The sequence below is a fragment of the Lemur catta genome, chromosome 2, assembly GCF_020740605.2.
Source record: "Lemur catta isolate mLemCat1 chromosome 2, mLemCat1.pri, whole genome shotgun sequence".
Classification (NCBI taxonomy): domain Eukaryota; kingdom Metazoa; phylum Chordata; class Mammalia; order Primates; family Lemuridae; genus Lemur; species Lemur catta.
The window spans coordinates 125,404,616-125,431,697 of record NC_059129.1 but is presented as its reverse complement, the minus strand read 5'-3'; the positions used below and the strand labels follow the sequence as shown (position 1 = coordinate 125,431,697).

General features: G+C 37.7%; 1 protein-coding gene across 2 annotated transcripts in view; it reads left to right on the top strand.

Moving 5' to 3' along the window:
• Positions 1-285: 285 nt before the first annotated feature.
• TXLNB (taxilin beta) overlaps positions 286-27,082 on the top strand; it is a 43,584-nt gene continuing 16,787 nt past the window's right edge. The window contains exons 1-6 of one of the 2 annotated variants that reach the window (XM_045544467.1): positions 286-405; positions 3,020-3,457; positions 11,733-11,824; positions 17,481-17,651; positions 24,869-25,063; positions 26,787-26,906. In XM_045544467.1, the coding sequence (XP_045400423.1) occupies positions 3,034-3,457; positions 11,733-11,824; positions 17,481-17,651; positions 24,869-25,063; positions 26,787-26,906 (1,002 nt within the window). In that variant the 5' untranslated portion in view covers positions 286-405; positions 3,020-3,033. Of the gene's footprint in view, positions 406-634; positions 775-3,019; positions 3,458-11,732; positions 11,825-17,480; positions 17,652-24,868; positions 25,064-26,786; positions 26,907-27,082 lie in introns of those variants that run through there. The other variant, XM_045544466.1, reaches the window with a different exon arrangement.

Below are 27,082 nucleotides of genomic sequence, written 5' to 3'. Positions count from 1 at the left end.
GATCTGGAAAGGGAGGGAAAGCTGCTGTGGAAGGTGGGAAAGCCACCAAATAAGGAAGAAAAAGCAGACTGGTTCCCGAAGGGCTTGTCTGAGACGTGAACGCAGCTACCTGCGGACCATTGGGCTCCGCGGGTCACACCACACCCAACCCAGTTCCAAAATAACCATCGAAATTTCTATTTCAAACTTTGCAAACAAGCCAAACAATGCCATCAGAATTAAGGTGGGTTCTATCACCTCCCTGTTCTTATGCCATTGTTTGTCTTTTTCCATGATTCCTATAAGAAACCTGACACTAATTAGGCTCACACAAGAAGGAAAAAAAAAAGAAGATGAATCATCAGCCACCCTGGAGATAAACTAAGAAATAAGAAAGGCTGATCTCTGCCCGAAAGAACAACAATGGTGAGAGATTGCACTTGCAAAAGGGGCTATATACTCAGAGTTTAAATTTTTAAAAGGACAAAATACGGAGAATCTGTTGAGATCTACCAGCTGCTTCTCTTTTCTGAGATATTTCCCCTGGCGACAGCTAGAGAAGCTTGGCTGTATTTCTCTCTTGCTGTGTCATCGGATGTTCCTTTCTCCACCCCCATCCCCTCCCTCCTGCTGCCTGTGTGTGGAGAGAGAGAGAGACTGTGTGTATGTGTATGGGGTTTCTCTCTCCCTTGTAAGCACACAGCCAGCCCACCTTCTCCTGCTGTTGCTGCTCTGACTTGCTTTGTGCTGCCTCTTTCCTCTCCTCTCTCTTCTTGCTTAGCTCCTTGCGTTCTGGTAAGTATGACAAACACTCCCCTCAGCCCAGTGAGAAGATGTAGGGTGCGGTTTGTGCTGTCCGAAACTTGCAACTTTGAGGTTGCCAGTGAAGTGTTGGAGAAATTTCCATTGTTGTATTTATAATTAAAACGTGTTGCTCAGGAAGGGATTGTGTGTAGCATAGTCCCCTGGGACTGCCAACACAAGTGAAAAATATTCCTCCTCTGGGGAGGGGAAAATAAGGCAATAAAGTTTAGATAACCTAAAATTTAGAAATACTTTCTTTGCTGTAAAATTAATTAATGTAAAAGGGATAAATTAAAAGTGACTTTGGTTATTTTTTTTTTCCTCTTATTGATTTGTCCCGAGGCTACCTTTAGGAATTGACTTGTCCTGGGTTTACAGGGATTCAGTTATTCTGTTTTAAAGTAAATGTGGAAAAGGAGTTTAAAGAATATCCATGGAATTAAGTATTTAAAAAAATTAATGATTGTGGCATCTGATGACAAATAAATCAAATACAAACAAAAAACTTGCATTTAGACTAACCACAGTAAACTTCCTAGGGACAACCATTTTAAAATTCATTGTTTTGAAGTTTGGTTTCCTCTAAGTTTTATTCACCTTACTATTCGTCCTAAGATAGTTTCCCTAACACTTTAAAACCCACATATGGATTTAAACCAGCAAATCTTTACTATTTTCAATTTGATTGAAAAATTATTCTCGTTATTTTCAAGGATGAAGTGCTAAATGCCATGACTCGTTTTAGAATAGCTTAAAATAACTTCTGGCTGGACAGCAGGTGCCATGTGTCTTTCTCTGAGTTCAGGGAAAGCATAAGTTATATATAGATGAGTGGAGGTCAGGATAAATAAATCCTAGTGATGAAGACAGCAAAGCTGTATACAGCATTATCTTATAATCAAGTTGGTAAATTCATATTAATAAAAGAAAAAAATACTTCCTCTGAGTACTTGGCTGAGCACTACAAGTGGGTGGCAATGTGTGTACGTTGAACTTTCCATTTTTGTTGGTGTCCAAGTGTTTGACATCTACTGCCCTGAGAATGGGAGGAGGAAGCTGTGTAATTTTTAGAGCAGTATGCTTTTATTTTCACTTTCATGCCACCACAAGAACAGAACGTGTGAATTACAAGGACCTTGCCTTTTTTTTATGCTGCTAATTAGTAGCATCGCCATTAAGAATTACTTACAAATAAGACGCACCATAACTTAAAGGCCTGAGTCAATCTATTGCAACCCTAGAAATGGTGTTAGCTGGAAATCCTGGCATCTCTGACTCAGCTTGTTCCTCCCCCTTTCCTAAGAGCCCCTATTATGTCTAAATCATTTCCCTAGTTCATCCCCTCCTTGTTTATGAAATACTGCTATTTCTTAAAAATTCTTAAGTTTTCCCACAGCTTCTTGACTTAGAAGAAAAAGTGATAATCTGGTTTTTTTCTTTTAAAAAGTCATTTTTTATATTGGAATAAAAGGGTACTATAGAAATTTAAGGAATTGTTATTATAAGTATCACCTTGTTTCCATAGTTGCTTTATTTATGCCTTTCTCCTTCCCTGTCTTATTCCAAAAATGACGCTAGTTTGAACCTCAGAAAAAAGGTTCTGTTGATTGATAATGACATGTTGCTCACGTGGGAAAAAGAAAATACCAGAAAACCAAGAAATACCTCCTGTGTCCAGTGTAATAACACATTTACATCAAAGTATTCATACTAATCGAATTTTGATTTATGGGTCAAAGGACAGTTTATGGATGTTATTGTTATGAATAATTTTAAGATGTTCAATGACTCTTGTATTATTAATAAATATCTTAACTTTAAAGGAAAACTAACAACATTTTAAATTTAAATTTTTTAAATGTATACATCCAGGTACCTCCAATGATTGTGAATCTACATGGAATTATATACAAAAATGATCACACAAACTGGCTAGTCTAAGCAAAATGACAAATATTGCCACGAAAAACAATAGCGTGAATTAGTCTCTTAATGTCAATGATAAGAGATTCTACTGAAAATGGAAGATCTACACGAAAAATATGATAGTAGTGTGACTTGATTTGGAAAAATGGCTTCCCACTGTTCCTCACTTACTCTTGTAATATCAATGGTTTGTGAAGTACATTCATACTATCTTAAAAACCATAATTAGCTGGTATCCATTTGGGGGATGTCCTTACCATTAGTATGCCACTGGGTTAACTACCTAAAACCTAACTGTGCTTACCACTAGATACCACTCCCAGCATGGAGACTAATCACTCTGAACAGCCCCCAGCAGAGCCAGAGGCAACCTGCCCAGGAGACAGTTCATCATCACCCAGTCAAAACGGCCTGGAGAAGGACAGCGGTCAGGATTCCTCAACCCCACTCCACGCACCAGGAAAAGAGGCAAGCGGGCACCCCGATATCTCTGAGGAGTTGAATCGACAGCTGGAAGACATCATAAACACGTATGGCCCTGCTGCCAGTACCGTCGGGAAAGAGGGCCCTGCCAAGGCCAAGGAGCAGCCTGACATTGCAGAATCACCCGACAATGAGGACGTGGACTGTGAAGAAACCAATGAAGAAGCTGAAAAAGACGCAGTTGCTCCTGGAGAGCCACACACAGTCAAAGAGCCCGTCAGCAACAAAGAGCAAAAACTGGAAAAGAAAATGCTGAAAGGATTAGGCAAGTAGTTATCTTCTAATATATGACTTTCGTGTGTGAATTGTTCCTAAAAATGGGCACTTCTTGCAACCTTTACTAAAAGCCACATCTAACATCTGTATTCTATAACAGCCACCTTCAAAGTCTCCCTGCATTTTCTCTTGCTATTCTTGTCTTGAGCCCCTTCCCCTCCATAGGGCTCAGGTGAACTTTTCAACATGTTACCCATCTACCCTCTGTCCCATTGGCTTCCCAGTGCTCTTAGGATGAAGACCAAAATTCTCAACATGTTCTTCAAGTTCCTAATGGTCTGCTCCCAACCAGTTCGAGTTTAATGTCACATCACTCCACAACATCCCCTCCCTGAACACTCTGCCACAATTACCACCACTGCTACTACTGCCTAATAGCTGCTAATCACTCTGATCTCCTTCAGGCCTTTGAATATGCTAAGCTCCATCCGCACAAGGCCTGCACACATCTTACTTTCTTTACCTAGAAATCTCTACCTACTCCCCCATCTCCAGTGAATATTTATTAATTCCTACTCTTTATGAGGCACTGTGCTAGGTGCACAAAAATAAGTAAGTCATGGCCCTTTGGTCAGGGAGCTCTAGGTATAGAGAAAAAAGAAGACATGTAAACTAATTGTTATATAGAATAAGCAAAAGAGTAGGCACAGGAAAATTTTTAGGAGAGCATGGGGGATTGTCAGTACCAACAATGGCTGCAAAAGAAGGGTGAAAAGGTTGATTTTTTCAAGCTATGAGTGAAAGCATGTTACTGCACATGAGAAAGTCTCTCTGCTTATCTTCCCTGGTGGAAACACTCACTACAATACCACCTCTTATGTGATACTTTCCCGGGCATGTCCAGGTAGAGCTAGCATCACTTTTCTTAGTTCTCCATTAATTGTTTTTTAATTTAGCAGTCATTTGTTTATATTCTTCCCATGCTGGATGAGGAATCTATCAAGGGCAGTGCTCATGTATTATTTATTTCTGAAAGACAGTGGGGTAGAGTGTAAGTTCTTGGGTATTGGAGTCAGAATTGTATCCAAACTCTAGTAACAGATAATCTATAAACCCAGAAGTATGTCTATACTGGAATGGATATTGTTTTGCGGTGAGCAGGTCTATGCAAACCTACCCCTAAAGGCCAAGGGAACTGAGGGTCCAATAAAAGAGGTTGACAAATCCAATTTCTCAGAAAAATATTTAATAGGGACTTACAAACAGAAATGGTATCTCAGGTGGCCGCACGACAGTGGATCTCCACACCGACCCTCTAGAAAGCGTCCTCTATGTAGCAAATTTTAGGGTAAAGACACGTGCAGCTGCTCATGTCTCAGACCTTCTTAATGAAACTCATGACCACTGGGAGGTTCGATAAGCATCTTTGGGGGCTATCTATGGTACAGACATTGTTTAAAGACCCTGTTGCAAAACACCTTCATATGCAGGAGTCAAACTTCAGTCATCATGGTGCTTTCTCTTCCAGATGGCATCACTCTTGCCACACAACAGGCTGTTTTCCTACAGATATCACTATGATGCTTAAAATCCATTGCTACAACGCTTTCAAGAGGACTTAATGACATATTCAAATAGCATACTTGACCCCCCAGCATAAAAATTAAAATAACCCAAATAATACTTTTAAAGTATCTTCAAGTTCCAAAGTGCAAGGTTGGAATCACTCTAGTGTTTTAGAACATACAGAAACATAATAGAGTTGTTCTGTGTTGCAGAGTAATTTTTTCCTTCTCTGACCAAATATCTCAGGATGTGTCTCTTTGCATTAGTCATTATTAAAGTTTCCATAAGACTGTATATAAAATCTCATTCCAGAGGTGAACAACTTCAAGTGCTCCTAACCAGAAAAGTATTTTTATCTCCCTAAAACTTTTACTTAGGAATTTGTATGTGGCTGTGTGTGTGTGTGTGTGTGTGTGTGTGTGTGTGTGTGGTGTATTGAGGGGAAGGATATAAAGAAAGTAGGAGTAAAGTTAAAGATAACCAATTTGGATTTCTACTTTCTCTTCGAGGAGTTGTTTCGTAATCCATATTAACCTTATAATTACCAAATACTCAGAATGATTTTTTTAGAGTAAGAAAAAAATCCCACCTCTATAACTCTGCCACTATCTACAGGTTACCAAATTCCAACTGAATGTGTTTGACCAGAATCAATATTTGTGAATCAGAGTGCCTAGGTGGTCCACTCTAAGTCAGTGTGCAGGCTGCTGAATTTTCATGCCACTCAACATCATCAGCATTCTTCTAAACACTGCACTACTTCACCTACATTATGCATTAAAACAACATTTGTAGGCTAACCTATAAATGTGACTACCATTTTAAACTTTATTTAAGTTGTCTGCAAGTGGCTTTTGGCAGACTTCTTGGCTATTTAACAACTAAATAGCACTGCACTATTGTCTAGACCAGTGGTTTTCAAACTTAACTGTGCATTAGAATCAGAGGCAGAATTTGTCATAGACACTGTTCCTGAGTCCCCACACGTAGATATTCAGAATTGGTAGGTCTGGAGTGAGGCCAAGGCCCTCTGGGTAATTTTGACACAAAGTGATTATGAAAGCAACAGTTCTGATGCGGCAAAAAGTGCTTCATCCACTCTTTTGGAGAAAATATAAAGTTCTGGCTGTGGTCTGCTTTTAGAACCCATTTGGACCTTTTATGAAATTTTAATAAGTCATTCAACCTGTACATGAAGATAAATCTTTAGATTTTGCTTATGTACTTACTCAAAGATGTCTTTAATTATTGTATTTATTAGATACTATTTGGTTTCTTGGTATGTTTGAGATACTGAAATGTTTTGACTCCCTAATCCAAAATTTTCCAAAGTGTGTAATTTGGAATATTTGAAATTTCAGACAAAGTTACACAGTTTCCTCACTGCCAGAATTCTCTGACTTTATATGTATACACATACACACACACACAACTATATAAATACATATATGTATATACATTATATATTATTATAAATGTGTATATGATACACATTTCATTATTTGAATGAAAATCTCAAATAATGAAATTTCAAAGTTAAACAGTTACTGCCAGAATTCTCTGACTTTACATATATATAAGGTTGTGTGCATGTGTGTGTGTGTGTGTATATATATATACACACACACACACATCTATATATCTATACATAGATGTGTGTGTATGTATGGGTGTGTAATGAAAATCTCAAATAATGAAGGACATAGTTTTCATTATTTCCTAAACTTATTAGACCAATGAGACTCCTTTTCACAGACCACCTTGAATATCTGGGCAATGTCTCTACAACCCAAGCACTCAGGACTTATTTTTCCTTTGGAGGCTGCATATTCTCCCACAATCAACACACCATATACCGGTGTAGTTGAGGGAACATTTTAAAATCTCTTTAGCTGGTAGATTCACTTTCTTCTTAGCATCTTAAAAAAGCCAGATTTCCCATTATGCAGCACCATGACATGTCCTGTTAACATCTAACGTATCCCCCTTGCTTCTCCTACTGCCATGTTCCACGCTCACACGTGTCTTATTAATCCTTCTTTGACAACATTACGTGGGTTATACAAGCACCACATAATAATGAGCATCAAGCAAGGATAAAATATAATTTACCTTTTGATATTTAGGTTGTAACTGATTGAGTAGGAAATCATAGGTTTGAAGCAATAAGCCTGGGAGAAAAACAAAGCTGATCCGCAGGTCCATTCTGAGCTCAGCATCCATCTAGTCAACCTGTTAATTTTATAGACAGGAAAATTGAAGCCCAGGGAGTTTGTGTCTGCCACAAAAGGTCACTCCACCAGTTGATGTGATTGCAAGATTAGTCATAAAGAAAGCAAGGGGCAGATCTCATGTCACTGACACCGCGGGACCAAAGGTGTATAGAAGCAAGCAGCGTATTGGTTGAGGAGCATTTATGATGGCTCAGTTAGTGGACTTTGTCTTTCTAGGTACAGACGAGTTTCTGAGAGGCCCTTGACCAGGATGTCAATATTATGAAATGTCTTCAGACACCCATTTATTTAGTCTTCCTTTGAGTGGTCACTTTCCCAGATGGTCTGTTTTGCCCATTTTAGCTGGATTTCTAGTTACCCTGAGAGAGCAATAACCTGTTGCTTTGATACAAATGCTAAACTTTCCGCAGGAGATGGAAGATCAGAGGAATTCAAGGGAAAGAGGAATCAGCAGAGCTGTAAAAGTCCATGAGTAAATTCCTAGAGAAGCTAGGACTTAGGCCAGATCCTGACAGCAGAGGAGGGTTTAGAGAAGCAAATGAGAGGAGAGAGAAAAATATCTCTTGAGAAAAATGACTAGTACTCTTTTCTGACCAGGGTAGGGAATGGATGGGTGAATATTTTACTGCTTTTTCTGATATTTTTTATTATTGCTAATCATTTAAATACACCATCAGTTGACCTAATGAGAAGTCCACATCCACTCCCCAACTGTGTAAGAGGCCAAAGTTCCAATTACAGATATAACAAGGTCACTAAAATACAAGACATATAAAATGTCAGCCAAGTGAAATAACAATGTGACTAGAAAACGCAGGCAGGGTAGTATTTTCCAAACTGGTAGAGGCATTAAAACCAAACAAAAACCATGACAATGAGAGGTGACAGTGAGGGGTAAGAGAATCTTTATAAATTTAAAAAGTATCACGAAACATTCTAAGATAACAAATATACCATCCAAACAATGATGCTTTTGTTTTTTTGTTCTCTAAATCAAGCTAAAAATGGTTAAAGCTATTTCAGTAGTATAATCACCAAATCTTAAAGGCTAAACTCAGAATCTATTTAGACAGGGAAACTGAGGCCAGAGAGTTTAAGAGTCTTCAAAAAAGCTTACTCAATTAGTTAATGGCAGTGTCACTTCTAGAATCTAGGTTTCCTAGCCTTAAACCAGTGTGAATTTAATGATACTATACTTCCTACCTTACATACATTAATCTTATTTCCCTTAAAATATATCTACAGATGCTCATGAAATTATTTGTCTGATACTCATTATTTTTAATTATATTAGAGGGAAAACAAAATTAACATTGAAATAATGAATCTGGGTCTAACATTTGAAAGACGACATGTATAAACTTTCCAGCTTTAAGCTTCTGCTACAACACATAGAAATTGAGAAGGGGATAGAGAGGTACACAAGTGTGTATTTGAGACCAAATTTTAGTCCCAAAGGTGTAAAAAATAATTTTGGAAGAGAAAAGGCATAGTTTTGAACACATTAAAGCTGCATAAATTGTCACCAAACTCATCATTACTCTGCTGAAAGTTCAAGAAAAATCCTGGTCCACACTTCTACAGCTGGTTTAGTTGCCTTTTAATTTAAGCTTTTTCATTTCTTTCATGTGAAAATAATTCCTTCATATTCCAATACAACCATGCCAGTGCCACAGCCATATGTAACACTGTTGTTCTTGCTGCACAGGTGGTTCTGCTTTCCTGTGGCTGTCCTACCAAACAGCATTTTGCAGTGTGGTGGCCACATGACCACCACATGGCTTCCCCAGCTTTCATGGGGAAGAAATGAAGCTTACTTTGGAATGACACAGAAGGGAAAAGGCAGGAGATCTCCTCCTGATAAAATATCCCTGCATAAAGTCAGTTCTTCCTCTTGTGTCTGACGCTGACACTGTCACCACATGACTCTGTTTCCGTGGAGATGTAATGATACCCTTTCTTAGAAGATGAGCATGTCTCTATCTATTCTCCTCCCCACAAGAGTCCCACACAGCACCCTAGTCCAACAAAACCAATGGAAGTTTAAAACTTAGGTCTCTGATGTCACAAATTTGTGAATTCTGCACAGGCACGTCTCCAATTTCTTGGATTTTTTGTTGAAGGAAGAAATAATTTTTAAATGGATATCGATGCATCTGAACCTTAACACCTTCTGTACAAAATGACAGACTATTAGAGCAAAAAGAGACCTCAGTGAGTGTAAAGATTAAAAAACAAAACAAAACTCACCATTACAGAAAACAAAATGTAAGCATACTTAATGTGGGAAGAAAGAGAGGACTATTGGACTCACTCAGCTGTTTCTATCTCCCCCTAACAAGACTTGTAATGGTTTTGCATGCCAGTACTCACACTGAGAGGCGTCCCAGCACACATTAAATGCCACAGGTGAGATTAAGGCCTGTCTTTCCTCTAGTCAGTGACAAAGCAGTTTTCAGGACAGTGTTCCTTTGATTCACGTACCAGTTTGGTTAGTTGGCTTTGTTTTATTCTGTTCATATCAGCATTTACTGAGCTCTTGCCATGATCCAAACACTGGGTGGAGGCCTGGGCCAAGACTGATCTACACCATAGTCTCTTGCCTTTGATAGATGACACTCAAGACAGCGGCCTTCATGTGGGCACCTTCCCCAGACTGAAGACAAGGGTGAAGGGATGGTCTGACCAACGCAAACCCATCCCTGCTGCCAGAGGAATAACTCCTCAAAGCACATGCCTGGCAGGGTGGGGCAGCAGTGATTATCAGCTGCAAAGGCCCCTACATGGTGCCACAGGCCATAATTGGAGAGCTGAGAAGACCCGGCTCAAAACCACCTTCAGCCTGCTCTAGGCCATGTCTCTAATCTGAACTGACTCATGGGGCAAAGATAGACAAAACAAACTGTTAGAAATGAGGTCATTTAAAAAAAAAGTTTTCTTGTATTTCCCTAGGTTTCCTTGGCATCACACTTTCACATGAGAATGGGGTGATTTAGAATAAGCAGACTAGCCTTGGATTTAAGCCATGGCTCTGCCAGCACTAATCATGTAACTTTGGATTTTTCTGGGCCTTAGATACTTAATCTATAAAATTAACCATTTAGTCTGGATGCTCTTTGAAGTTCCTTCTAGATCTAAAATTCTTTGATTCCATGTAAGGTTGTAAGATTAACAAATAAAAATATAGGATACCCAGCGCAATTTGAATTTCAGGTAAATAACAAATAATTTTTTAGTACAATTATGTCCTATGCTCTACAATTTATCTGGAAACCCTAATTCCATGATATATCTGTCTCTTTAGGATGAAAGAAAATACTCTAGCCAAGGAGAAATGTCTGTTCTTGGGGGAAAGGCTGTCAAAGTCGTTAATATTCTTAAGCAGATATATATCAGGAAACAGGCTCTATTGTGTGGCTTGCTCTCCCTACTCTGATTCAACAGAATAATTTCCACAGATAGGTGAGGATGGGAAAAATGCTCCACCTTGATTGGACTGTTTGAAAAAATAGAATTAATGGTAAACATAGGCCTTGGTGTTCCACTCCTCCCTCCAGACACTCAGCCCACTGGTTGATTGAAGACAAGATTTCCAGGCATCTGCAGAAAGGCAAATAGGCCCTTTGACCTGAAAATTACAAAAGGAAGAACAATGGAGAAACAAAAGACAGAATCTGAGGCTCCCTATTAAATAATAATGAACAGATGAATTTTTAAAGGTAGCATAAACTCCAACTAGGATCAGAAAAAGAAACTGCTAACAGAGATTAAGGCCCGTTTGGGAGACAGGAAGATCCAGGAAGGCCAAGTCCAGCATCATATCATAGAGTCACAAAAAGGCCTGTGGAAAGGCCCTACATGTGTTGGCTCTGTTATCCTTCTTTATTGATTTTATTCTCTGTTTGGTAGGAAATATGCTCAGAGTTATTTCCATCCAAACCTCATGGGATGGGTTTACACACAGAAAAAAGAGAACTGGTTCTTTCAAAAAGAGATATCAAAAGAACAAAAACCACAGGAAAAAACTGGGCAAACTACACCATCACATTTCTCTGCTTTTGGCTGGAATCCTAGCAATTCCATGTATCCACGCTGGCCATTTCCTACTAGTCAGAAATTTTGATCGGCTGTTTTGCTTCTTTTTTTGTTAATTAAAGTGGGAAAATGCATGATTTATCCTTCTATAAATGAATTATTTTGATTGTTAAGAATACAGAGGGGGAGGAACAAGAATGGATTCTTGGGTTGAAAATTTAGGGATTACTGTTATAGCAGACATTAATTGAGAGGCTACCATGAACCTGACACTGTACCACACATTTTCACAAACTTCTCATCTAATCTTCAGTTACTCTGTAAGGTAAGTATCATCCTTTTTACACAAAAAGAAAATTATATCTGATAGGTTAGTGGCTTGGCCAAGGTTGGTAGTAATTAGCAGGTGGTTTAATCTGAGACAACCCTTATCTCTTGACTGAAAGTTCAACACTTACTTTTTCAAATGTCTTTTTTTTTTTTTTTAAGGCAAAGAAGCCAACCTGCTAATGCAAAATCTGAACAAGCTGCAAACACCTGAAGAAAAGCTTGATTTTTTATTCAAGAAGTATGCTGAATTGGTAAGATTTTTTTGATTAGCTCCCTTTGTCAGAAGGATTCAGGCTCCTGTTAGAGCTGAGAAAAGGAGACTTAGTTTTTATGTACATCATCATATAACTTGGCTGGTGACCTCAAACAATTCCAAGCTAGAATTTATACAAGAAAAAATTTTTAAGCAAAAGAAAAGCTGAAAAATAGCAAAACAGCAAACAGCAAAAGGAAGACAGGACAGAATTGGAGTTGACTCCACCTTCAATTATGCATGTAATTTTGGGGGATGGGAGAGTGAAGTACAGATGATTGAAAACTGGATATTTTGAAGTTCTCTTTGCTTTGCAATAAAACAGAAACACACTTGAAATAAAGATAAATCTTCAAGCTTTCATTCAGTTCTCATACCCAGGTTTTTTGAGGAGTACAAAGGGAGCAATGAAAGGCGTGAGTCAATGCCACTCTCACTCAGCTCATGGCACATTCTTATCTGGTCTGCTCCGTTTATACATTTATTCTCTGTGACCCACATCCTTCTACCCCTTGTCTACAGTGGCAAAGCATTCCATGTGGATTGTGTTGTGCCTGGTTCTAGATGCTCCCCATACAGCCTCCCTCTCAATAAATTAGGGCCACTGAGAGCAAGGGAAGCCACTCCCGACCATCAGAGAATGTTTGAAGTGGACCGTCTCCTTACCAGCACTCTAGAATTGGCCAGTTGGAGAAAAGGAGAGGGCTTTGTGAGACCAGGATCTCTAGTTTCAATGAGCCCTTACAAACACCTGCTGATCTGAGAATGAACCAAAGGTAGCGACATCTGAGCTGATCCTGCAGCTATAAAACCCACAGATTATGAGACCCACAGCTGAGATGCAGCATCTTCTCTAGGAAAGCTAGGCAATGGCCTTCTCTTTTAATTCTGCTTCTTTTCTTAAAATTTTTTTCACTTACTTATTGCTTTTGGAGAAACAGTGACAGGTGAATGAAGCTTAAGACTACACATAGCAAAAATATTCCTCTAGGCAGTAGGTTGAACTCCCCCTAATGAACAGATTTATCACTGAAGCCGAAGAAGCTTAAACCTCGAGAGCCTCTCACTTGCATGGTCCCCTCTGAGACCCTGGACCTAATTCTCTTCTCTTATTTTTTTTTTTTAAGAGGGCCTCCAAAACTGAATAAGCTTCAGGCCCACAAACCCTTCATCCCTACTGTATGGAGTAGACTTTAGTGAGTGCCTTGTTTTCTTTATTTTTCACTCTGACTTTAGTCCTGTGATCGTTATTTATTCTTTCCTTCCACCTTGACACATCCCATTATGCTGAATTGTCATGCAATAGACCCAGAAAATTCTGAAACTCTAAGTGACTGGCTGATTGCTTAACTCTGCCTACAGTACTTTTTAATTACTTTTTAACCACATAAACCACAACATGATGATATAAGAATGCTGAATACATAAAACAAACAAAAATATCTCTAATCCCATCATCTAAAACACAAACTTTGTTTTATGCATTTTTCCAGTTCTACTACATATGCAGAGATAATTTTTATTATAATTACAGTCATAAGGTACAAATAAGTTGGTATCTGATGTTCTTGGTTCATATGACAGACATTTTTCCATGTAATTTATAGTTTTTATAATTATATTTATAAAAGTGGTGTCATATTCCATTAAGTGGCTGTATCTACTGATTCACTAATTTGGAGACATTTAGATTCCTCCCACTGTTTTACTTTACCAGATATTGCTGCAATGAACATCATCATGCATGAGATTTGTTCCTTCTCCTTCATTTTTATGATTTTAAGAAAAAAATCCAGAAATAGGATTACTAAATCAAACAAAATGAGTGCTTTTTGGTTTTAAACTTTATGGCCATGTTGCTTTCCAAAAGACTGGTAGAAATTTACAAAACTAGTATCAGTGTATCAATTTTATTGCAACTTGTATAGCACTGGCCAGTAACCATTTCAATATCATCAACTGTTAGGTGTCAAAAATAACATCCCCTCTCCAAAGTTTGGTCCCCACTCCCACCTTTCCATCCTACTCTCACCTATCCATCCTTGCTGTCTTTAGTATATTCCATGTTGTTTTTCCTTTGCCCCTTCAATTACCAAGGCCATGCATGTTTAGTTTCCAGTGCCATGTTCTATACTCGACTGGACTGGGCAGCATTCTAGACTAGCATAGAAAGCTGTTTACAGTGCTGCAGTCCCACAACAGTACATTGGAGAAGAATCACTTCTCCAGTGTGACCAAGACTTTCTCCATGAGCCAGGACTGTTCCTGGGCTCAGGAAATGCCCTGTACCTATTCGTCCTATAGCCAAGCAGTCACTCCTGCAGAAGTTATTTTTTTAGAGACTCTACTCAATTCAAGCCTTACTTCCTAAACTCTGGCATTTATATCATCTCCTATAAAATGGTTTTAAACCTAAAAGATCATTCTAGAAAAAATGAATAGGAGAAAATTGAGCCAAAAAATCCATTACATTTCCTTTTCAGAAAAGACAAATTAGGAGGAATTTTAATTTTTTACTTGGAGACTAAAGCCTATTTCCGTGCCCACTGATTTGGACATTAATATAGAAAATGTCTGAAATATAAGTGTTCATATGGAATAAATCATCAAATTCAAAGCTGTGAATTAAACTGCCACTGCGGCTCACTCATCCTTGCAGAGTCTGAATCCTGTAATACTATCTGCCATTGTATTCATTAATAAATAAGGATAAGTTCATTAATAAATGAGGACACCTCGTGATTAAATTAGGAAATGGCCTGGGAGAGATATTTTTTGCAAATTTCCTCAATTTTTATGTAGTTAAAACATCACTAATATGATTTTAATTTGGCACTTGGCATTAATTTTACTTTTTTAACTTAGTAAAAAAGAAAGAAAGAACAAGACAAATTGCAGATACAAATCCTATATGTCCATTACAATTGTACAGAAGAACAAGGCCTACATGTGTGCGTTGTTAAATTGCAAAGCCAGCATTTGACCGAAGTTGACTCAATTGTAACATGTTTGCTTTCATTCACTAAGAAACTCCATGTATTCATATGCATTCATATAGGCCTGACGCATCTGAACAAAATTATCCACACACTTAAAACAAAGTCAGAAAGTGAAGAGTTTTTATTTTAGAGCAAAGCAAGGTAGACCTAGCTAAATTCTAAATTTGCATGATCTTGCAGTAAAACTGAAACATTGGATGGCCAATGAGCAAGCACAAATCATCTTTCTTCCAACTTAAGACACGTGTAGAATATTCCGAGAAAGCCACATAGGACAGTGTTCCCCACACAGGGGACAATAGGCATGTCTGGAGGTATTTGGGCATGTCACAATTGGGTGGTGCTACTGGCATATAGTGGGTAGGGGCCAGAGATGGTGCTAAACAGCCTACAGTGCACAGGACAGTGCCCACAACAAAAAATTATCTGGCCCAAAATGTCAATAGTGCTAAGGTTGAGAAGCCCAGACATATGGTTTAATCTTCAAAAGGTTAACTCTAAACCATAATGGCAACAAAAATAATAACAATATATAAACTTCAAGAAAGGACTATAGGTCATTTAAAATCCAAATATGAGCATGAGAAATTTCACCCCTATCTAATAACTATGGTGCAAAACGAAAGGACCACATTTATCTTATGAACAGGAATTTAGCATGGGAAATATAAAACAAAATATCACTGATTTTCCAAGGAAGATATCAATGTCAATCAGTAGTTTTAGTAACATGGGTCTTGTTTTTTCCAATGCTAATTCCCACTAATAAGTAGAAATTGCACATAAATATGAAGATAGAATATCATATATGCATATCCTTAGCTTCATCTGTCGGGGGTTTATAAGCGTTATCTCAGTGTGGTGGGAGGGAAGGAGGAAAGGAGTGAAATAAGATGTGTACTAAAGAAAGTGTGACAGTCCTGTTCATCTAGCTCAGAAAGAACAAATGCTTTTACAAAACCAGGAAACTAAGACACATGTCCAGTGCATGTGGTGCGAGTATCCATTTGGGTCTGTGAGGAACCAGGAGCACCTGAAGGTTGATATCCCCCCTCTCGCTCCCCACAGCCACCCTGGGACTTAGAGCCCCATAATAACATAGCCAGACTTAACACATAAAAGTACGTACATTCAGTTAAGTTTACATGTCAAATAAACAACAGATAATTTTTTGGTAAAAATATGTCCCATGAAATATTTGGGATATACTTACACATAAAAAAATTTATTCCTTATTTATCTGAAATTTAAATGTAACTGGTGTTCTATATTTAATCTAGCAATCCTACCCTAGAACTTTAACATCCAGAAGTGGAAAGTACAGTGGTAAATTGGTTTCATTTTCCACACCATCCCTGATACAGTACTTTAGTCATGGCTGCTGGAGAGATGTGAGAAGAGCTCACCTAGGCTCGCAGGAACCAGCATCATGATTTATTCCCTATAAGCACAGAGGGAGTGGAGGTGGGCGGGCTGCAGGGCATGTCACAGATATTTGCCATTCCTACTGTTGAGTTATACGGTGGCTATTTCTGATACTTTGGTGAAAACCCATCAATGCTTAGGTAGTGGAAGGGCACTTTCTCTTCTCCTTCTTTCCCACACCCAAACAATCTGCACCCAAACAATCCACACCCATAGCCCAAAATTTTAAAGAAAAGGACTTCATCTTCTGTTTACCAGGAGGCTACTTTTCTCTTTCCTATTTTTAAAAATAGTGCTATAGAAACACATGCACTCAAATGTTTATTGCAGCACAATTCACAATCGCAAAAATGTGGAATCAACCCAAGTTGATGCAACCCATTAATACATGAGTAGATTAATGAAATGTGGTATACTATGGAGTACTACACAGCCATAAAAAGGTGAACTAATAGCTTTTGTAACAATCTGGATGGAAGATCATTCTTCCAAGTGAAGTATCATAAGAATGGAAAAACAAACACCACATGTACTCACTATTAAATCAAAACTAATTGATCAACACCCATGTGCACATATGGTAGTAAAACTCAATGGAAACCAAATAGGTCAGAGGGGGTGGAGGAGACAGGTAAATGTACACCTAACAGGCACAATGCACGCTACCTTGGTGATGGGCACACTTATAACTTTGACTCAAACTGCATAAAAGCAAAACATGTAATTAAAATATTTGTACCCCCATAATATTCTGAAATAAAGTAAAAAAAAATAAAAATAGTACAACAATCTTGTTTTGAGAAAGAATTATGAGAAATAAAGGTAACCCAAGCAAACAAACTGTTGACTATTGCCTTGTGCAAGGTATTGTCATGAATGCTGGCAGTTTACAAATTCTGAGACATACTTTCCAATATTGGCTGGCATTGTTAGATAGACTCAAGAAAAATATTTACAGACCACCCGCAAAAAAGACTGAATTGAGAAGAGATTAATAATAAAAATGAAAACCTGTAAGTGTTATGCTTTAAAAACTATATCTACTAGTACCACAAAGGTGACATTCGTGAAGTTCATTTACTTTCAGAGGGGACAGATAGTAGCAAAAGAAAAAAAAGAAAAAAAAATGTATCCAAACAACCATTGAGTGATCTTTGGGTTTTGCTTGTGTTCTATCAACTCTAAAGAGATTCCTGCCATTTTCTTTCACGTTTGCACTTCTATGTCTAGCTGGATGAACATCGCACTGAGCAAAAGAAGTTAAAGCTTCTACAAAAGAAACAGGCACAAATCCAAAAAGAAAAGGACCAGTTACAAAGCGAACACAGCAGAGCTATCCTCGCTCGAAGCAAACTGGAGAGTCTGTGCCGGGAGCTGCAGAGACACAACAAGACCCTGAAGGTATGTGTCACCCTGGCTCAAAACAACACACTCTCTCGCACGGTGCACAGACACGGGACTCTGCTACTTGTGGAAGGAGTGTGAGTTTTATAATCAGAGAGGCTTAGGTTCAAATACTGGCTCTGCCACTTGCTTACTAGGGAGGTAAAATAAACTAAGAGCTTGTTTCCTCATCCATAAAATGGGTATTATACCAGCTTCACTGTGTGGTTGGGGAAAAATTAAATGAGGTCCCGTCTGTAAGGTGCCCACACAGTAACTGACACAGTGCAGGCCATTCACTAAGTGTGTGCAATTCCCCTTCCCTTTTTATCATGTTGAGTTTATTTTTAAAATAGGCCTTAGTTCTCTTTAAAATATAAACTTGCAAAGATTCAACATTTTTTTGTATTATAATGAATTCTGTATGACATGAGATTAATTGACACAAAGCCAGTTGACACGATAAAGTGAGATTGAGAGCCAAAATGTCAACAGTCAGCTGAAAAAGAAGCTACTGGAAAATTATCGCTGAAGCTCTTCAGACTTAATTATTCAATCTAAAAATAATAGACTGATCACTTCATTCAGTCTGCATGGGTTTCATTAATTACAGCATAAGCCCCTAGCAGTGTAGTTAATTTGATTATACACAGCTCCATTCAATACAGTAAGATGCAGGGCTCTCCAAGATAATACCGTGTGCATCCACAATTCCCTTTCCAGTTGAAGATCCTGAAGCTTTTGACAAACAGTAATTAATTAGACACCCCTGCTCTTGTGAGGTAGTTATTATTACATGTGTCTAAAAGGAGATACTTCAAGAAACAGAGACATGAAAATCATTGCTGAGGTTTTACAATGAATTAGGAAGAAAAACAGAAGAGAATAATGGTTTTTGATATCTGGGAAATGGAAGGCCAGTGTGATGAGCTCTAAATCTTAAATCACAAGTTTCAGGATATGGGTCACTGGTATCTCTTCAACAACTGCACTAGCGGCACTCAGAATCCCAGGCTGGATTGGGGGGCCTGGGGATGGACGCATTCTCCTCAACTCAAGATATGTATCCAAGTGACAGTGCTCTGCGTTCACACAAATCTGGCTCTCAGTAATGTTACACAGTAAGGAGATAAAAATTAGGAGATAAATTAGATGTGGTGGGAAAGTTTATTAACAAAGAAATGTAAAGAGTAGAATGACACAGCTTGGTCTCCTTGGGTAGCATTCAAAGACAGAATGATGGAAGTGACAGGAGACCTCATAGTTGCACCTACACACCCTCAGTAGTGGTTTACAGAACAGACAATGACATTAAGGATCATGATTATGCCAGAGGTTGTGCTAAGTGCTTTTCCTATATTATTTAATCATCATGAAAATCCTATGAGAGTTAATATCTCCACTTTATTGATGAAGAAACTGACAGCAATCCAAATCAGTTGTCCAAGGTCATGCCTATTTTATGTGTCAAAATGAGGATTCAAATTCAAAATATTTTCTAATTTTCTTTCTCATTTTTTCTTTGACCCATGAATTATTTAGAAGTGTTTTTTAAATTATTATAGCCCATTATATGATCTATCTTGATACTATATGTACTTGGAAAGAATGTTTGTTGTTTAGATGTTGGGTGTAGTGTTCTATAAGTAAAAATTAGCTTTAAATCGTTTATGTATTTATTGAATTTTTGTCTATCAATTGCTGTGGAATGGGTGTTAAAAATCTCTTAGCGTAATTGTGGAATTTACCTACTTCTTTTCATTATATCAATTTTTGCTTTATATATTTTGAAGCATTGGTATTGGGCATATACACATTTATGATTGTTATGCCTCTTTGATGAATTGACCATTTTATCATTATGAAATGCCCTTTAGTAATAATCTTTACCTTGATGTCCATATTTTCTGATATCAATATAGCCACTCCAGTTTTCTTATTCTTATTGTTTGCATGGTATATCTCTTTTGATCCACTTATTTTTAATCTGGGTATTTATACTTAAAGTGCATCCTCCTAAGATAGTATATAGCTGGATCTTGTTTTTTTTCATTCTTATAGTATCTGCCTTTTAATTGGAGTACTAGTGCATTAACATTTAATGTAATTATTGATGTGGTTGGACATGTGTCTACCATTTTATTATTTGTTTACTCATTGCCACCCCTGCTTTCTGTTCTTTTCCTGCCTTATTTCTGTGCATTATCTTTAGTAGTTGTGCTGTGATGATGATATACATTCTTAACTTTTCATAGTCTACCTGGAAGTAATACTGTATCTCTTCATATAACATGTAGAAACATTGCAACTACATAGGTCTATTTACTTCCTCAACTTTTAAGCTATAATTGTTACATGTATTATATTTACATCCATTAAGAAAACCCATGAGACAATGTTATAATTTTTACTTCAAATGATCATGTGTATTTCTTTAAAAATTAAAGGCAAAAACTATTTTTATTTGCCCAGATATTTACCATTTCTAATACTTTATTCATTCTGAAGCTTTAAGTTTCTGTCTTTTGTCATTTCCCTTCAGCTTAAAGAACCTCCTTTAGTATTTCTTATAGTACAATTCTGCTGGCAATCAATTCTCTTAGTTGTTTTATCCTTAAAATTTCTTTATTTTGCTTTTATTATTGAAGACTATATCCATTGGATATAAAATTCTACATTGACAGTATTTGTCTGCGGGGGGGCGGGGTTCCTTTCAGTCTTATATAAATGTTCTGCTATATTCTGGCCTTTAAATTTCTGCTGAAAATCAACAATATAATAATTTCAATTGTCATTCCCCTGTCCGTGATATGTCATTTTTCCATGGCTACTTTCAAGTTCTTTCTATTGATCTTCAGTTTTTAGAACTTTGACTACTGTATGCTAAGGAGTGGTTTTCTTCATATGTATCCAACTTGGTATTTGCTAAGCCTTTTGTATCTGTGATTGTATGTCTTTCACCAAATTTGCAATTTTTTCAGCAGTTATTTCTTTAAATATTTTTTCTGCTCCATTCCCCCCACTCTGTCTCCCTCTTTATCCTTTACTTCTAAGATTCAAACTCCATGTGTGTTAGACCTTTTGATATTGTCCCACAAGTCTTTAGGTCTCTCTTCACGTCCTTCACCAATCCTTTTAGTCTTTTACCTTCAGATTATATCATTTCTATTGGGATATCTTCACATTCACTGATATTTTCCTGTGTCATTTTCATTCTGCTCTGAACCTATCCAGTTACTTTTACATTTCAGATTATGTAAATTTAATTCCAGAATTTTCATTTGGGTGTGGTGGTTTCTGGTTTTTATTTCTTTTGTTGTTGTTGTTTTTTGAGACACAGTCTCACTCTGTCACCCAGGCTGGAGTGCAGTGACCCTATCATACCTCACTGTAGCTTCTTGGTCTCCAGTGGTCCTCCCATCTCAGCCTCTGGAGTAGCTAGGACTACAGTCACGTGCAACCACACCCAGCTAATTTTTTTACTTTTTGTAGACATAGGGTCTTACTATGTTACCCAGGCTGGTCTCAAGTTCCTGGCCTCAAGGCAATCCTCTGACCTTGGCCTCCCAACGTGGTGGGATTGCAGGTGTGAGCAACTTGAACCCAGACCATTTAGTTCTTTTTTATAGATTATTTCTCTCACCTAAAATTTTCTATCTTTTCATTTACTCAGATAATATTTTCCTTTATATCATTGAGCATAGTTATAATATCTGTTTAAAAATTCTTGCCTGAGCCAGGCATAGTGGCTCATGCCTGAAATCCCAGCATTTTGAGAGGTTAAGGCAGGAGGATCACTTGAGCCCAGGAGCTCAAGACCGGCTTGGGCAACATAGCAAAACCCTGCCTCTACAAAAAATTTAAAAGTTACCTGGGTGTGATGGCACATGTCTGTAGTCCTTGTTATTCTGAAGGCTGAGGCAGGAGGATCGCTTGAGCCCACGATTTTGAGATTACAGTGAGCTTTGATCAGGCCACTGCACTCCAGCCTGGGTGACAGAGCAAGACCCTGTCTCTAAGAAAATTAAACATAAATAAATTAAATTAAATAATTAAATTCTTGTCTGCTAATTCTACATCTGGGTCATTATAGAACAGGCCTCCTCTGATTGTCTTTGCTTCTGAGAATGGGTCACATTTTCTTGGTTCTTCGTATGTCAAGTCATTGTTGATGGTATCCTGGACTGTTAATGTGGAAAAATGTGGATTCTACTATACCTTGAAGAATTTTGATTATTTTTTTAAGCCAGCAGTCAATTTGGTTAGATTTAAACTATAAATTCATCTCTTGGGCAGCAGCTCAAATCGCAGTTAAGTTCTTTTTTCTTTAGTCAAATTGCTTTGCGTCTACCCTGCACATGTTGTGGTTCAGGGTCAGTCAGGGATTTGAGCTAAGTTTATTCACAGAACTTAGGGCTCTACTTCTCCGACTTTTTCTTTCCTGGTGATCTCCTCTCACCTTCCAGTGGCTACAGTTGTCCAGAACTCTGTACTCTCATTCTTCAGACCAGAAAGATAGTACATTTTCTATGAGAATTTTACCCACCGTACGCTGCTGCCAACTGCAGTCTCCCTGTAAACTAACAGCTGTATAAAATGAGAAACTTACATTATATGCCAGTACCAATTTCCCTCCAGAATCTCTCTGATTTTGTTTACTCTCCAGTGCCCTTAAGTCATTTCATCTAGTGTTTATAGTTGTTGTCTGCAGAGGGGTCAACTTGGTATGAGCTTCCTTGGCCATACTGGAGAAACAGTCTAAATATACCTAAATCTAAAATTCATGTGCTAGGAGCTTGGGAAGACACACAAAGAGAATGCATAACCAGGTCTTTCCACCACCATAAATTTTAACTTTTACTGTTGTTTATTAATATTGCTCCTTCAATGAGTCTCACACACACACAACTTCACAGTCTAGGATAATTTAGAAAAAGACCAGTGAAAGTCCAACATATGGGCTTGTTTCAACAAAATACTACATATATTTGAAGCAATAAATCTGAACCTCAAACTCTGCTGAAAAAGAACTGCCTAGTATGAGATGGGTAAGTGTCTCAGGGAAATGATTTTCCTAAAAAAATAAGTAGCATTGATTGTCAGAATATCATAGAATTTTAATGTGGAAATGTCTATAGGAATCATCTAGTCCAGGATACTCATATGTCTGTACATAAATTAATAATTCATTGATTCATTAAATAAACATTTATTGAATACTTATGGATTATGTGGCAGGCATAGCCTGAGTTCTAAGATGCACAATGATGCTTGCAAAGTTTTTTTTCTTAGCTATTTCAGCCTTCATCCCTCAATCTTATTGACATTATTAATTTTCACTTAGAATAATGTGTTTGATGAAGAAAAGAAAATTTTATCTGACACTGTCCAAATGATTGCAAATTCTTTATCAAATTTTGTAAGATTTTGCTAGATTTATTTTTATCTCATTGAAAAATAATATAATGTAAAATGCAAGATGCTGTTTTGTGGGCCAAGATTGGGTGCTATGATGGTTTGAAACGTGTTAATGCCATCTTAATATCTGTATCTTCATTCTGTAGCCAGCTTCCAGTGAAAAACTCAGACTTGCTGGGGTGCATGGAGTGGTTCTTTCATTTATTCATTCTTGGATGGAATAATTATAAATACAAATGGAATTCAGATCATGGTCTATAGTTCCATGATTTCAAACTTGCTAACTTCTAGGCTTCATCAGGAGCTTTGAGAAGATTATCACAATTATATGTATATTCAGTTGCTCTTAGCTGATGGACATAATCATTTTTAGTGAAATACATATAGTAAGTGTTAGCATACAAAGTTCAGAGAAATAACATCTCAGTTAATCCGTTTGGATTAGGAAGTACAATGTCCCTGATATCCCTGAGAAGTTGCTTAATAGAAGTTTATAACATGAATAAATTATAATTCTGAAATCAGGAGCCATATTAAGTTAGGAAATGTGTTAATATTGTAGAGGAAAGAAGAAATCTAATGATAAAATATTTCCAGAACATATATTTTCAGCATCAGTTTTTATTTTGATCACATTATTCTATCATAATAAAGATTTGTACAATTACTTCTGTTAATATTATTATTTCTTTTTAAGAGTCCTCTTACATAATTTGAATTTGGTAGGCAATTAAATGCAGTATAATTTTACTTGCCAACAGTGAAGCAGGCTTTCATATTAACAATTAATCAGAACTGAAAGGAATCCTAAAATGTCTGTATCATCTGTCAGTAGTGTAAATGTCTCTATCTTTGGTATGATGTAGCAAGATTAAACCCTTTTATTCTAAAAGAATGAGCTGAACAATCACAAAGCAATTCTCAATATAGATATGGAGGAAATTTGAGCATATTGTTAGTGGTTAGCAATGAATAGAGAGTTTTGATGTAGGAGAAAAAAGAACAGAAATGATATAAAAATTAATTTCCAATTCTTCAATGTTAACAAAGCGGAAGGGGGAAAATTAGATGTTTCATTTTAGAGTTAAAGAAGAGCTGAAATTTAATATTGCTTTCAGACTCAAAATTTACATTGAACATTTTAATTACCCTATGTGACACATGTAATCATTGTTCTTTCAGAAACAAACTATCCAGCATGCCTGGAAAGATTTTCTTTTATATTCTTGAATGGTTGTACTTGATCTATAGCTGTCTTAGTTTCCTTTTAGCTTTTTGATGAAAGTTTTTTCTCACTAAAGGAAAGTTTATATTGTGACCACTTATATTTACACAACTTGGGTAATACAATTGTGTGGTTAATAAACCATGGTTTTTATGGAAGAATATAAGATCTATTGTTCTTCTTCCTGTACCAAACCAAAGGAACGTATGACCTGTCTCATCAATCAGTAAAACCCAGTGGTCTTTCTTCCAGGCCACAGCCAGGAGATCAAAACCGTGACTGCCTGTTTGTTAGAAATCGCTGCAGTTCATTCACTCAGCAGGAGACCTGTCATCTTTAAAACAAGCCTATTCATCACCAACTATCAAATTCCAGGCCCTCAGAGCACCTGCTCTGAGTGACTGTGTACTCACAGCTGAAACCTTTGCTCACACATTTATTTTGGGACTGAGCAACATTAGCTGTAGAGAACTGAGAAAAACACCCCACTTAACTCTGCACACTAATCTCCTTTCAATGACATAATCCTGAGTCTGTAAGCCCAGGGCGCCTTTAAACCAGCATAACACAATATTTTGCTTTTTATCCTCAGGAAGAGACCCTTCAGAGGGCACGTGAGGAAGAAGAGAAAAGGAAGGAGATTACAAGTCATTTCCAGAGCACCCTGACAGACATCCAGGCTCAGATCGAACAGCAGAGTGAACGAAACATGAAGCTCTGTCAGGAGAACACAGAGCTCGCAGAAAAGCTGAAAAGCATCATCGATCAGTATGAGCTCAGAGAGGAGGTGAGAGCCACACCCAGCAACGTACAAGACCTGTGCCTGGATGCGGCTCTGGGTTGCGAAGGCAGGGAACTTGGTTAACAAGGCCGTTACGGCCAGCCCTCTCAAATGATTAATATTTAGGACTGGATTTCTTCTATGAGCCAAAATAAAGACAGATGGTATTACAAAATACCTGACTGAAAGTCATATGGGATTTCTTCAAAACTGGAATCACGGCAAAGTAAAAGCCATAAATAGAAAGTGGTGGGCTGTGGGCACAGTTATGCCTGGAAACAATATTTCTCAGTCTTTTAAAAATCCTTTCTATGCAGCCAAAAATAACTCACACAATCCCTCTTAAGAATCACTGTGTCATCTAAATTAAGGGTCTGTGTTATTGGCTGGTATACTCTAAAAGCCAATAGTAGTATTAATAATGTAATAATAATGATGATGATATTATTTATTCAGTGCTTAGTTCATATCAGGCCATGTGGTAAGTACTGTACTTTATACACAGTACATCATTTAATTGTCTCAACAATCTTATGCACTAGATAATAATATATTATCCACATTTTATAGACAGGAAGCAGGGGCTATGAGATTAATCATTTACCCACAGTCACAAAAACCAAAGACTTTTCCTTTCGATAGTTTATATTAGAAGGACTATAATGGTCTTTTATTATCTCAAAATTATAAAGACTTTAGATGCCCCTCAGGATTTTGACATATCATATTCCTTTCCCCATCTCACCCAAATTTTAAATCTCTGCCTTGAAATGTAACATAACATAGTCAAAATGGCTCTGTTGGCAACATGCTAAGATTCTATCAAGAAAAAACAAGAACAGAGCCAATAGCATATGGTCGCAGTGGTTAGGTAAATCAAGAAACTCCTCTCAGTAAGCCAGAATGCCATGCTACCAGTTTATGTTGTCAGGACGATCAATCCTGCTCCAGGGCACAGGTTCAGACTAAAGAGGGAAAGAGTGAAGGGAAAACGTCTTCACTCTTCAGAGAGATCTCAGAGGGGAATGGCCTGGTGTACCAGCTGTATATTTCTGGTACTGGTTCTAGGTAAAGCCCAAGGGTAGGATTCCACATGTCCTCATTCTGATGGGACCTCCTAATGACCAGAAGTTCTTCACACTGAGGTAGAGTTGGAAGCTTCTGGTCACCAAGCAAGTCCAGAGGTCGAAAGGTGTGGAGAAGTCTGACATTCGCATATCAATCCACCTGTGACCCCTGGCCTTGTCAGCCCCACCAGAGCAACAGAGGAGATTTCAGGGGGCTCAGGCTTCACTGCCAGACCTAGGACCACACATATTGGTGCCCCAAGGCTTTCTCATAAGCCTGGAGGCAAGAATGTGGAGAATTCATCATGATAAATTATACTAATGTGATTAAAACTGGTTTTATATTCATAGAAAGAGCCCAAATACCAAGCGATAATACTGTAGGCCTTGCAGTATATATCATTGTCTGTGGTGTCCAGCATAATAAATAGCATCCTATCTAATAGTTACCATATTTAGAAAAATAATATAGGTACCTCTTGGCATTAACACTGCTGAACTCTGGTGCTTCCACCTTTTGCAGCTATTTTTGTGCAGTGCAGAGTATGGGGCGCTTCAATAATTTATGGCTTTAATATAAATGTGTTCATGTGAAATTTTATTATGCATTTTAAGCACCAATAATAAACCAATCCTTATATGTATACTTTATTTTTCCTTAGCACCTGGACAAAATATTTAAACACAGAGAACTGCAGCAGAAGCTGGTGGATGCAAAACTGGAGCAGGCACAAGAAATGATGAAGGAAGCAGAGGAGCGCCACAAACGAGAAAAGGAATATGTACTTATCATTTTAGTCACTGTGCATATCTGCTTTGCCTTGGTGTCAGAGACTCTCTGGGAAAGTTATTTTGATAATGGTCAAAGAGAACTAGACAGATGGAGGAAGAGCCCAAGCTGCTTTGGAGAACTGTATTGGTCATCCCAACACAAGGCACTGTACCTACACTTTTTTTT